Raw genomic sequence first — 12,802 nt, 5'->3', positions numbered from 1 at the left:
TTACACAAAAAACCTACAGTGCAGACTCCATATAGCCCGAGTCAGGGACATAGTCCCTGAATCAATAAGTCAGAGCCCACTTCTAATTTTTTTCCGACCGACATAATATCACCAACTTCCGTGTTGTGGATGGTTAAAAGTTTGTTAGATAGTTTCTACTATTTGGTACCAAATTTTTGAATTAGTTACAAATCATGTGCCTTGACCACCATGACCAGTGGGCTTCTTTAACATCATGAAGTTCTAAGCTGTATGCATGTACTATCAGTGGTTTTCACTTTTTCAGCCTCCATATCAAATTTCAGCTCAATATAACGATTTTGAAAAATCAGTATGGGTCACCCGATAGGGTCACTCTGGTTGCACTTTGCTCACTTTTAACTTCATATTCTTTAATTAGAAGCCATTAAGTATAATTGTGCCGGATTTCAACTTTTTAAAGCAATTTCTAAAAATCGGTATGGGTCACCCCATAGGGTCGCTCCTGATAACAATTTTACCAATATCATATCATATTCTTTCATTAAACCCCATAAGCAACCTCTCCACCAAATTTCAGTTCGATATGATGGTTTTTAAAAATCGGTATGGGTCACCCCATAGGGTCGCTCAAGATGAAAATTTTTCCAACTTGAAGTCATTTTTATCTAGTAGGAGCCATTAGCAACCTCTGTGCCAAAGTTCAGCTTTCTACGACAATTTTGAAATTTTGGTGCATAAATAAATTTATTTCACGAGAAATAAATAGTTTTCAAAATTGTTGTGGAAATTTGCAAGTAAAAATTGCGTCACTTCTTTTTCACGGAAACGTCCTACGAAATCTGACAAATGTTTTGTAAAACTTGGCCACAAAAAAATGTTTCACGTGAATTTGTGAAATGTGCTAAGGTTTAACGCCAAATGGTGATATTTTGGAAAAACTGTATTAATCTGCATGACGAAATTATTGGCGATTCATATTTTTTTTAGTTTAAAAAAATGTCAACAATTTAACAATTTACTCAAAATACTTTAACATTTTATTTACTCATCGTAAAAATAAATATTCAATAAAAAGCAATTTATTTCGGTGAAAAAGTGCTCGACTGAGATATTACCAAAATACACATTTTGTAAAATTACAAACGAAAATCTATTGCAAATCCACCCATATCAATGAGTAAATATATGTAAAATCATTTTACAAAATTTCCAAAGTTTTCAAAATGTTCAAAATTTAAGTAATTGACTAAAGTTGTTTGTGAACAACCCTTCCACCGAGCCGAGAGGCGAGAACGCTGGCCAACCGCCATTTCAGTCAGCAACTACCCTTGTTGAGTGATGCACGCTGCTCGTTTGCCTCCGACAATTAATTAATTATTTATCAATTAATTAATTATTTATCAATTAATTAACTTCAATTAACAAGCATTAAACTCATATTATTGTTGAGTAGACTGGTGACAATAAAGGTAATCGCTTCCGGTTGGAAACCCGGTCGTGGTGGTGGGCGAAATTTGTCGTCGTCGTTTTTGGAGCGGAAGAAGGACAGCCAGCAGGTAAGTTTATATTTAATTAAAGTTCAATTTTGAGGATGGGTTTTTATTTCTCCTCTATCGAGCAGAGGGAATAATTATATAATTGCGATAAATTAAGTAACGGCCATTCCCTAATTTTACAAAATTTCTAAAGTTTTCAAAATTGTAAAAGTAAATTACGTTTGAGAAAAGTTGTATTTCTTGTGAACAACCCTTCCACAGAGCACGCTGGCCAACCGCCATTTTGCTCATTCCTCTTGCTCAGTCAGCGAGTGATGCACGCTGCCCGTTTGCCTCCGACAATTAATTAATTAACTACTTAGTTTACTTCAATTAAAAAGAACAAAACTCATTTTATTGTTGAGTAGACAGGTCACGGTAAAAGTAACCGCTTCCGATTGGAACCTGGTCGTGGTGGTGGGTGAAATTTGTCGTTGTCGTTTTTCCCTCGGAAGGAGGACAGCCAGCAGGTAAATTTATCTTTGGTTTAAGTTAATTGCAGCAATTTTGAAGTTCAGGGAAGGATTGTTGTCTTCTATACTGAATTGAAGGAATAATTGTGTAATTGTAACAATTAAATTAACGGTCATTCCCTTTCTAGGTTTGCAACTAATTCAAAACCATGTCGGAAGTATCAGACTTGCGAATCCCTCTCCGGACCGTGAAAAAAGTCCAATTTGGCATCCTGTCGCCGGATGAAATCGTAAGTTATTAATTTTACAGTGATGATGACTAAGATTTAGCCAAAATCGTATTTCATTCCGACTTAAAAATAATAATAACACAAGATTCTAACAGTTGTTTTTACACAATTAATTTATTTCGCCAGTTTCTGTAATAATTAATAACAATAATACTTAACTAACTAACCTGCTTCTTTTTTATCTGTCATTTCCAGCGCCGCATGTCCGTGACGGAGGGTGGGATTCGCTTTACCGAGATTACGGAAGGTGGTCGCCCCAAACTTTGCGGATTGATGGACCCTCGTCAAGGCGTCATCGACCGAAACTCACGCTGTCTAACGTGCACCGGCACTCAGACCGAGTGTCCCGGACATTTTGGTCACATTGATCTCGCCAAACCCGTCTACCACCCAGGATTTCTCGGGAAAACGGTCAAAGTCCTGCGCTGCGTGTGCTTCTATTGTTCGAAGATGCTCGTGTCCCCCACTCACCCGAAAATGAGGGAGGTCGTCGCCAAGACCAAAGGACAGCCTCGACGTCGCATCGACTTTGTGTATGAGCTTTGTAAGAAGAAGTCCATTTGCGACGGAGGTGACGAAATGGATGGGAATCAGGGCGAAGAAGATCCCAATATTACGGTCAGTCCGGTATTAATTGGAAAATAATTAAGCGTGATGATAAATACTGTAAATAATTACTTGCATGTTATTATTTATTATGGTGATTCTCGAAAATTCTTAATATACATACGGGTGACGGGCACAACACTTGTAAAATCTTAAATTGTACATTTTTCAAGCTCAACGCGGTGTGATTTTGAATTAAAATCCATCACGTTCAATTATTTTTTAATCAATATCCAACTATAATATAAGGCACAACAATAAATACTAAAGTTAAATGTTAATTAAACTATTTTCATGTAATATGCAGTCAAAGAAGAGCGGTCACGGCGGGTGTGGTCGTTTTCAGCCGAACATCCGTAAAGTCGGGCTCGAGCTGTTTGCTGAGTGGAAGAACGTGAACGAGGCGGACCAGGAGAAGAAGATGGCCGTCACGGCGGAACGTGTCCTCGAAATCTTGAAACACATTTCTGACGAGGAGAGCCTTGTGATGGGGATGGATCCCAAGTGGTCCCGCCCCGACTGGATGATCTATTCTGTCCTTCCCGTCCCCCCACTGCCCGTTCGTCCTGCTGTCGTCACGTTCGGCTCGGCTCGCAATCAGGACGATCTCACCCACAAACTCGCGGACATTGTCAAGGTCAATTTAATGTAATTAATTAAAACTTTAAAAGCATTTGTTTATTTTACTTTATTTTCCTTTCCACCAGGCGAACAACGAACTTTTGCGCAACGACCAGTCCGGCGCCGCAGCTCACATTATTGCAGAAAATGTTAAAATGCTCCAATTTCATGTCGCTACACTCACCGATAACGAAATTCCTGGTTTGCCGCGCGCCATGCAGACGTCGGGCCGTCCATTGAAAGCGATCAAGGCGCGGTTGAAGGGAAAGGAGGGCAGAATTCGGGGCAACTTGATGGGAAAACGGGTCGATTTCTCTGCAAGAACGGTCATCACACCAGATCCGAACTTGAGGATTGATCAGGTCGGCGTGCCTCGCAGTATCGCGCAGAACTTGACATTTCCCGAGATCGTGACCCCGTTTAATATGGATAAGTACGTCGTAAAAACTAATGTCGTGACATTAATTGCCTATAAAATGAGTAGTTAATTTAATGAATGTATCATGATTTGGACAACTTACATTATCCTCTTTCTGATTTTTTTTACTCGTAACTTTCAATGCTATGCATCTACATCAGCTCGACTTGTTTGACCTGTAACCTTTGACCTTGCAGGATGACGGAACTCGTGGCGCGAGGGAATAACCAATATCCCGGAGCAAAGTACATCATCCGCTCGAACGGGGACAGAATTGATTTGCGATTTCATCCGAAATCTTCCGATCTCCATTTACAATTAGGATACCGGGTATTTTTTAAACTACCTGAATAATTATGTTAATTGATTGTGCAAATATTTGTGGGTTTGTCTCGTCCTCTAGGTCGAACGTCACATTCGAGATGGCGACCTCGTAATTTTCAATCGACAACCCACTCTTCACAAAATGTCCATGATGGGTCACAGGGTCAAAGTACTGCCCTGGTCGACTTTCCGAATGAATTTGAGGTGAGTGGTTGTAATTTAAAAAATTGATAGTACCAAATCATTGAAAATGATGCATTAATGTGGACCTCAGGCTGAGACAAATTTTGTCCATGATCACACAACTTTTTTTCTGATTACTTATTAAGAAATTGACAAAGTTATCTCTAACACGCTATCAATATTTATAATTAGTTCTTCTTGTTAATTTTTACATTTTAGTTGCACAACGCCTTACAATGCTGATTTTGACGGGGACGAGATGAATCTACACGTCCCACAGTCGATGGAAACTCGTGCCGAAGTTGAAAATCTACACATCACGACCCGTCAAATTATCACCCCTCAAGCGAACAAGCCCGTCATGGGGATCGTGCAGGACACGTTGACCGGCGCGAAGAAGATGACCAAGAGGGACGTCTTCCTGACCAAGGTGATGTCACATTTTTAAAAATAAAATGCAAATTATGCCGAGTTTTCGAAATTTTAAAAATGTAAATTAGGCCGGATTTTATAAATCTTAAAAATACAAATTAGCCCGGGTTTTAGAAATTAACTTGAATTTCATGCTCTCTTTTTCAGGAACAAATGATGAATTTGCTTATGTTTTTGCCCATTTGGGACGGGAGGATGCCGATGCCCGCCATCGTGAAGCCGATTCCTCTCTGGACCGGAAAACAACTCTTCACTCTTATCATTCCCGGAAATGTGAACCTCGTCAAAACCCACGCCACACATCCGGACGACGAGGACGACGGTCCGTACAAGTGGATTTCCCCGGGAGACACGAAAGTCATGGTGGAGCATGGTGAACTCATCATGGGAATTCTATGCAAAAAGACGCTCGGAACGAGTGAGGGGTCACTTCTTCACATCTGCTTTACCGAATTAGGTCACGAGGTTGCTGGCCAGTTTTACGGGAATATTCAAACCGTCGTAAACAATTGGTTGATGTATGAAGGTGAATAGTAATTAATTGTATTATGCAAATTGAATAGGTGGGGATAATTTTATTAAGAAAATATACGATTATTTAGGGCACTCGATCGGAATTGGGGACACGATTGCAGATCCTCAAACATATCTTGAGATTCAAAGAACAATCAAGAAGGCGAAGGAGGACGTGATCGAGGTGATTCAAAAAGCACACAACATGGAGCTCGAGCCTACTCCGGGAAACACGCTTCGACAAACGTTCGAAAATCAGGTCAACCGCATTCTCAACGATGCTCGTGACAAGACTGGCGGCTCTGCGAAGAAGTCTCTCACAGAGTACAACAACCTCAAAACTATGGTGGTGGCAGGGTCGAAAGGATCAAACATCAACATCTCTCAGGTATTTTTAAATAATAAATCCCTTTGCCAAGGATTGAATGTGGACTTTGACCTTTCTTTTCCTTCAAGGTCATCGCCTGCGTCGGGCAACAAAACGTTGAAGGAAAACGAATCCCCTTCGGCTTCCGTAAGCGCACCCTTCCCCACTTCATCAAAGACGACTACGGTCCTGAGTCCCGTGGCTTCGTTGAAAATTCCTACCTCGCCGGACTAACTCCCTCGGAATTCTACTTTCACGCCATGGGGGGTCGTGAAGGATTGGTCGACACCGCGATCAAAACGGCAGAAACTGGATACATTCAACGTCGTCTCATCAAAGCTATGGAGTCCGTGATGGTTGACTACGACGGCACGGTACGAAACTCTACTGGACAGCTGATCCAACTCCGCTACGGGGAAGACGGCCTCGCCGCCGAGAACGTCGAACACCAAACCCTTCCCACCGTAAAACTGTCCAACTCTGCGTTTGAAGAGCGATTCCGCTTCGACCCCACGAACGAGCGCTACCTCCGAAAAGTTTTTGACGAAGAAGTCATGCGGGAAATTGTCGGGTCGGCGGAAGTTCTCTCCGCCGTGGAGAAGGAATGGAAAACTTTGAAGGCTGACCGTGCCACGATGCGGGAAATCTTCCCTTCTGGAGAATCGCATGTCGTCCTCCCTTGCAATTTGAAACGGATGATTTGGAACGTGCAAAAAATTTTCCACATCGACAAACGACTCCCCGTCGATCTCAACCCGATCAGAGTGATTGAAGGGGTGGAAAACCTATTGAAAAAGTGTGTCATCGTGCAAGGCGAGGATGCTCTTTCGGTCCAGGCGAACAGCAATGCGACCCTGCTTTTCTGCTGTATGGTGAGATCGATGCTGTGCACGAGGAAGGTCGCGGAAGAATTCCACTTGTCGACGGAGGCGTTTGAATGGTTGATTGGTGAGATTGAGACGAGGTTTCAGCAAGCCATGGCGTCTCCAGGGGAGATGGTGGGAGCCTTGGCGGCGCAGAGTTTGGGCGAACCGGCGACTCAAATGACGCTGAATACTTTTCACTTTGCGGGAGTTAGTAGTAAAAATGTGACTTTGGGAGTGCCCAGGTTGAAGGTGAGTGGAAATTTTCTATAGTTTGGCAATGTTTCTAAAATTGTGCAGTGTTTTTTAAAACATGTAATTTTTGGGAAAGTTTTTGAAGCATTTTTCAGTTTTAAACATGATTTGCGACATTTCAAAAGTTTAGGAATTGAAATTTATCCAAAAATTCACAATACAAGATACAATTTTAACTTAGGAAATTTTTGCCGACATTTTCTTTTAATTCCTCAATTTTCTCTCATTTCCAGGAAATCATCAACCTCTCGAAGAAGCCGAAATCTCCCTCACTCACTGTTTTCTTGACTGGAGGCGCAGCTCGTGACGCCGAGAAGGCGAAAAAAGTTCTCTGCCGCTTGGAACATACCACGCTGCGAAAGATGACCGCGCACACGGCCATCCATTACGACCCTGACCCACAAAACACGATCATCGCAGAGGATCAAGACTTTGTTAGTATCTACTATGAAATGCCAGACTTTAACCCGGCAAGAATTTCACCGTGGCTTCTCCGCGTTGAACTGGACCGGAAACGAATGACTGGTAAATTCGCAATTCAAAAATTTGTTGACAATTGAAGTGGTCCAAGTCAGAGTTGTAAAAAAATTAGTGTAATCTGAGAATTTCTTGACGTAGTTAGTTAAATTTCGCGCCTTTTTGTAAGATTTTAAATTGATTTTGACTTAAAATGATGAATTTATGCTAAGTTTAAATTTGTCGAGATTTTCCCAAATTTTATCAAATTTTCGTAATAATTTGATTTTCTGTCTTCCCCTCCAGATAAGAAACTCACCATGGAACAGATCGCAGAGAAGATCAATTCCGCCTTTGGTGAGGACTTGAACTGCATCTTTAACGACGACAATGCTGAAAAGCTCATTCTGCGCATTCGAATCACACATCCGGAGGATAAATTAGATGATGACGACGAAAACCCTGATCAAATGGACGACTCCATGTTCCTTCGCTGCATCGAATCCAGCATGCTCTCAGAAATGACACTGCAGGGGATCGAAACAATTGCCAAAGTTTACATGCATTTGCCCCAAACCGACGCCAAGAAACGGACCATCATCACAGACTCCGGTGAATTCAAACAGATCGCCGAGTGGCTGCTCGAGACGGATGGAACGTCCTTAATGCGAGTCTTAAGCGAGAGGGATGTCGACCACGTGCGAACGTATTCGAACGATATCTGCGAAATATTTATGGTAATAGATGCAAAATTTTGGCGACATAGCATTAGCATTTTTATTCTAATTTGTATCGTTTTGTTCAGGTCCTGGGTATTGAAGCAGTTCGAAAATGTGTGGAGAAAGAGATGAACACCGTGCTTTCGTTTTACGGGCTGTACGTCAACTACCGTCACTTGGCGCTGCTCTGCGACGTAATGACTGCCAAGGGTCACTTGATGGCCATCACACGTCACGGAATCAATCGACAAGATACCGGACCATTGATGAGGTGCTCGTTTGAGGAAACTGTTGACGTCCTGATGGACGCTGCCGTTCATGCTGAAGTTGATCCGATGAGGGGCGTTTCCGAAAACATTATGTTGGGTGAGGATCCCAGATTTAATTATGCAAATTATTAATGTAGGACTTGATGCGTTATCATCAAGATCAGAACATTTTAAATCATTTCTCGGCATTGGAAAATTTACAATTCTGGAAGACATTTTTTTAAATATAAATACACTCCAAGAGCTTGACAGTTTTTGACGGAGGACATCTCCAGTTTTAGAAGCACTCAGAAAAATTGGAACTCATCGAAACTGGCTTATCTTAATTTTAAAAACTCACCGTCGATCTATTTATCTACTTACTGACTACAAATTTGTCGTCAAAAATTTTAAAGTAATTCCCCCAGGGCCGAAAAATGATTTAATTTACAAATTAACAGCGAACCATTTAAAATGATGACTTGATATGCCTATTATGAGGCAAATTTTGTCTATGAATTGCATAACTAACTGATTGCTTGTCAAGAAACTACGAAAGCTATCTCTAACATGCTATCAAGATTTATAATTAGTTTTTCCGATTAAGTCCAGAATTTGAAAATAAATTCTCAGAGCCGAGAAATGATTAAAAATGTGTTGATTTTGATTATATTGGCGATTAGTCGTACGTTGACAAAATCATGATAATATTGATAATGTTGTTTTACTAATTTTCCCCAGGACAACTTCCCCGCATGGGCACTGGCTGCTTCGACTTGCTTCTCGACGCTGAAAAGTGCAAGTTCGGCATTGAGGTCCCCACTGGTCCTGGACCCAATGGTGACCTTGGAATGGGCAGTGCATTTTTCAACCTTGGATCCAAATCACCAATGGACACGCCCTGGATATCTGGCGCCACTCCGGCGTACGACAACGTTTGGTCTCCCGGCGGAGGAATGATGTCAGGTGGGCCTGGATTCTCGCCATCTGCTGCTTCTGACATATCCAGCTTTTCACCTGGAGGAGGTCGTTCGCCGCTCAGTTCACCTGGAAGCCCAGGCAGTCCATTCTACATTCCTGGTGGAGTGTCGCCGAATTATTCGCCCACATCGCCTGGGATGAGTCCCTCGTTGCCGAACTATTCTCCTGGATCTTATTCTCCTACAAGTCCGAGTGGAGGTCAGAGTCCGACTTATTCTCCAACGAGTCCGAGCTATTCGCCACAACTGAGTCCATCGTACTCGCCGACGAGCCCAAGCTACTCACTGACGAGCCCAACCTATTCGCCGACGAGGTACTAACGACTAAAGTTTTGGAATGAAAATTTGCAGCATTTTTATGCCAATTTATTTATTTATTCTAGTCCGAGCTACTCGCCTTCAAGCCCAAGCTATTCGCCAACGAGGTGAGAGAAATAATGTGCAGATTAAATAAAATCTTTGTAAATTGGTCCTGCTTTTAATTAATTGTTTGCATTTTTTGCAGTCCATCTTACTCGCCGACGAGCCCATCTTACTCGCCAACAAGTCCGAGCTATTCACCGACCAGGTGAAAAAAATAAACTTGAATTATATTGTGTTTTTTGAAATTGAAACTGAAATTGTGACATTTTTTTTGCAGTCCGTCGTATTCTCCGACGAGTCCATCATACTCACCTACGAGCCCGTCTTATTCGCCGACGAGGTATTAATCTTAATGTGTTTTTAACGCAGGACATGACTCATCGTCAAAATCAGCACATTTTTAATCATTCCTCTGCTCTGGGAATTGTTATAAAAATTCTGAATGACAAATTTCTAGAGCAAGTCGTTCTCAATTTAAATAAAATTTACCCTCCAGATTTTGATAATTTTTGAAAAAGGAGATCTCAAGTTTGAGAAGCCTCTAGAAAAATTAGAACTCGTCGAAATAGGCTTAAAAATTCATCTCCATTCTATTCAACTTACTGACTACAAATTTGTCGTCCAGAATTTTAAAATATATTCCCAGAACCGAGAAATGTCATCTAGTCTTATGTTAAGGATAATTAATAATTTAATTACTTAATTAATTCTTTCTCTGTCAGCCCAAGTTATTCACCGACGAGTCCATCTTATTCGCCGACAAGCCCATCTTACTCGCCGGCAAGTCCGAGCTATTCGCCTACCAGTCCATCATACTCTCCCACGAGGTAGGAACTCAATTATAATAATTAATTAGGAAATTTTTAATTAACTAATCTCATTGCAGTCCAAGTTATTCGCCAACCAGCCCATCGTACTCTCCGACAAGTCCATCCTACTCTCCGACGAGTCCATCTTACTCGCCATCGAGCCCAACCTATTCTCCTTCGTCGCCGAATTACAGTCCTTCGAGGTTCGTGACCTGAAAAATGCAATGTAGATTGTCATAACTAGTAAAATTATCAAATGCTTATTTCTTGCAGCCCGAGGTACTCTCCAAACAGTCCGACTAACTCGCTCGGACGGCCCGGATCGCCCAATTACAGCCCTTCGAGGTAATAAAAGTGTGGTCATCATCTTGGATTTTTTTGTCTCAAAAATATTAGCAAACTTTTTGCCAGTACAGATAATTCAAATATGTTTTCTCTTGCAGCCCAAGTTATAGTCCAGCGTCGCCAAGTTATTCATCCCGGTATTCACCTAGGTTTGTAAAAACATTGGGTGTATTCATTGCGAGTTCGCATCGCTACATAATTTTGAAAAAAATTGCTAACTAAATGGAGATGCGCAAGTTCGTAGATGAGCTAAAAAAAATTGCAAACTTTTTGTGAACTCGTAATGAATACCCTGCAAAAATTAAATTCTCTTCAAAACCTCCAATCTAACCTTGTCCTCGTTTTTACGCAGCTCACCATCCAGTCCGACCTACAGCCCACAGCCGTCTGTCTCGTCTTACTCGCCAACGAGTCCGAGTTACAGGTGACCTAAATGACCTTAATTTACTGTCAATTTTTAACTATAGGTAGAATACCTGGCTAATTGTGAGTATTTATTGTTTCAGTCCTGCGAGCCCCACGTATTCGCCCAGTTCGCCTACCTACTCTCCCGATGAGGACGAGAACAAGAAACCGGGAGGCAAGAAGGGCAGGAAAAATAAATAGACGGGAAATCACCATCGTCGTCATCAACCCAATTTTCGTCGTCACCTTATTTTTGACAAAATGTCACCATTTCTATTATTAATCACTCTTTTGCAAACTCCTCATTTGTTCCTTATTCATCAACTTATTCTAATTCAATTCGTTTGTACGATTAATTTTTATATCTGAAAAGTAATTGGTTCAAACACCTTTGATTGTTTTTTTAGGGGGTAATTTTTTTTAGATAGTTCGGTAATGGGTAAAAATTATTACTTCGTTATGTTTGATTATTACTTTGGGTGTTTTTTTAATAATACGAGCAAACAGAAGAACTTTCCAAGTTAATCTTTAATTAATTCTGGTGATGGTCAAATGTTGTTTTCATTAATTTTATGATACTGCAAAAATAAAATTTAATTCGGCACGTGATGGGCAAAAAAATACGATTTTTAATAATTTTACAAGGTTTTTGTTATACAAAACGGGGATAAAATAAAATGAACTTGGGTATCAAAATAATTATTTATTTATGACTCTTCATTTAATTAGTTAATTAATAATTAAACAACAAAATTCCGAAAATTATTTTATTTTTATTTTTGGAAAGATTGAATTTCTTTGTTTTTTTCATGACCAAATATCCGCCCAATATTACGTGAAATACTTGACACACGTGTCGCCCTTTAACTTTGAAATTAATTGAGTCGTCCAATTTCATGTTAAATTCAATTAAATTAAGTTTCGACATGCCATTTAAAAATGTTTTGTTATGATAAAAATAATTTGTTTTGCAAGGTTTGGGATTGCATTTGGTGCCGTATTTTGTACGATGTGACGCCGTATTGGATCAATTATTGACGTACAAAGGTGACATGCAAAGGATGGGCTGGATTATTTGTTCGTAATTTTATGCACGTACGCTTTTCAAACGTAATGAGGCAATTCACGCAGGCCTTTTGGTAACTTTGTAAAATTCGTAAATTCTGTAAACTTAGGTATAAACTTTTACAAATATTTCTGGGGAAAACTGGCTTATAATTTTAAAAAATTATTCAAGATTAGACCCTTTGTTAATTTTTTAAAGTATGAAAAATTATGTTCTCTTTTTTTACCATAAACTTAACGAATTTAGCAAAATTTAGGCAGTTCACGCTGTCCTTTTGGTAACTTTGTAAAGTTCGTAAATTCTGTAAACTTAAACGCAAAATTTTACCAAACTTTACAAATATTTCGAAGGAAAATTAGCTCCGAAATTTTTGTAAACCTACTCAGATCAAGGGCGTCTCTTTATTTTGTACAAGTTTGTACAATTATTTTACAAAACGCACGGATTTTACAAAGTTACAAACGACTACGTGAATTTGCCAAATAATTCATGAAAAATTGACAGGGTTTTACGCCAAAAAATAAAATTGAGTAAAATTCGACTATACAATCTATATAACTATAGGTACCCTGACGGCGGTTCGAAATTTTCACAATATTTTCGAACGTG

The 12,802-nt window shown here is 40.2% G+C and overlaps 1 protein-coding gene across 1 annotated transcript; it reads left to right on the top strand.

Moving 5' to 3' along the window:
- The first annotated feature begins 1,323 nt into the window (after positions 1-1,323).
- Positions 1,324-11,753, top strand: LOC110856304 (DNA-directed RNA polymerase II subunit RPB1). Its single transcript, XM_022104788.2, has 25 exons — positions 1,324-1,538; positions 1,886-1,987; positions 2,119-2,220; positions 2,416-2,838; positions 3,134-3,463; positions 3,534-3,880; positions 4,063-4,195; positions 4,269-4,393; positions 4,592-4,802; positions 4,952-5,330; positions 5,407-5,705; positions 5,774-6,799; positions 7,036-7,327; positions 7,565-7,995; positions 8,064-8,343; positions 8,967-9,519; positions 9,589-9,630; positions 9,711-9,773; positions 9,846-9,908; positions 10,291-10,395; positions 10,455-10,580; positions 10,651-10,722; positions 10,821-10,871; positions 11,075-11,146; positions 11,229-11,753. Exons 3-25 carry the CDS (start codon positions 2,140-2,142, stop codon positions 11,326-11,328), a joined length of 5,604 nt encoding a protein of 1,867 aa, XP_021960480.1. The 5' UTR covers positions 1,324-1,538; positions 1,886-1,987; positions 2,119-2,139; the 3' UTR covers positions 11,329-11,753.
- Positions 11,754-12,802: the final 1,049 nt, after the last annotated feature.

Source organism: Folsomia candida, unplaced genomic scaffold (assembly GCF_002217175.1).
Source record: "Folsomia candida strain VU population unplaced genomic scaffold, ASM221717v1 Fcan01_Sc015, whole genome shotgun sequence".
Classification (NCBI taxonomy): Eukaryota; Metazoa; Arthropoda; class Collembola; order Entomobryomorpha; family Isotomidae; genus Folsomia; species Folsomia candida.
The sequence above is the reverse complement of the archived record's forward strand: the minus strand, read 5'-3'. Positions and strand labels throughout refer to the sequence as shown.

Coding starts and splice junctions, on each gene's coding strand:
- LOC110856304 (XM_022104788.2), top strand. CDS start 2,140: ATGTCGGAAGTATCAGACTTGCGAATCCCTCTCCGGACCGTGAAAAAA. Junction 4,196..4,268: donor ATTTACAATTAGGATACCGG/GTATTTTTTAAA, acceptor CTCGTCCTCTAG/GTCGAACGTCACATTCGAGA. Junction 8,344..8,966: donor TTCCGAAAACATTATGTTGG/GTGAGGATCCCA, acceptor AATTTTCCCCAG/GACAACTTCCCCGCATGGGC.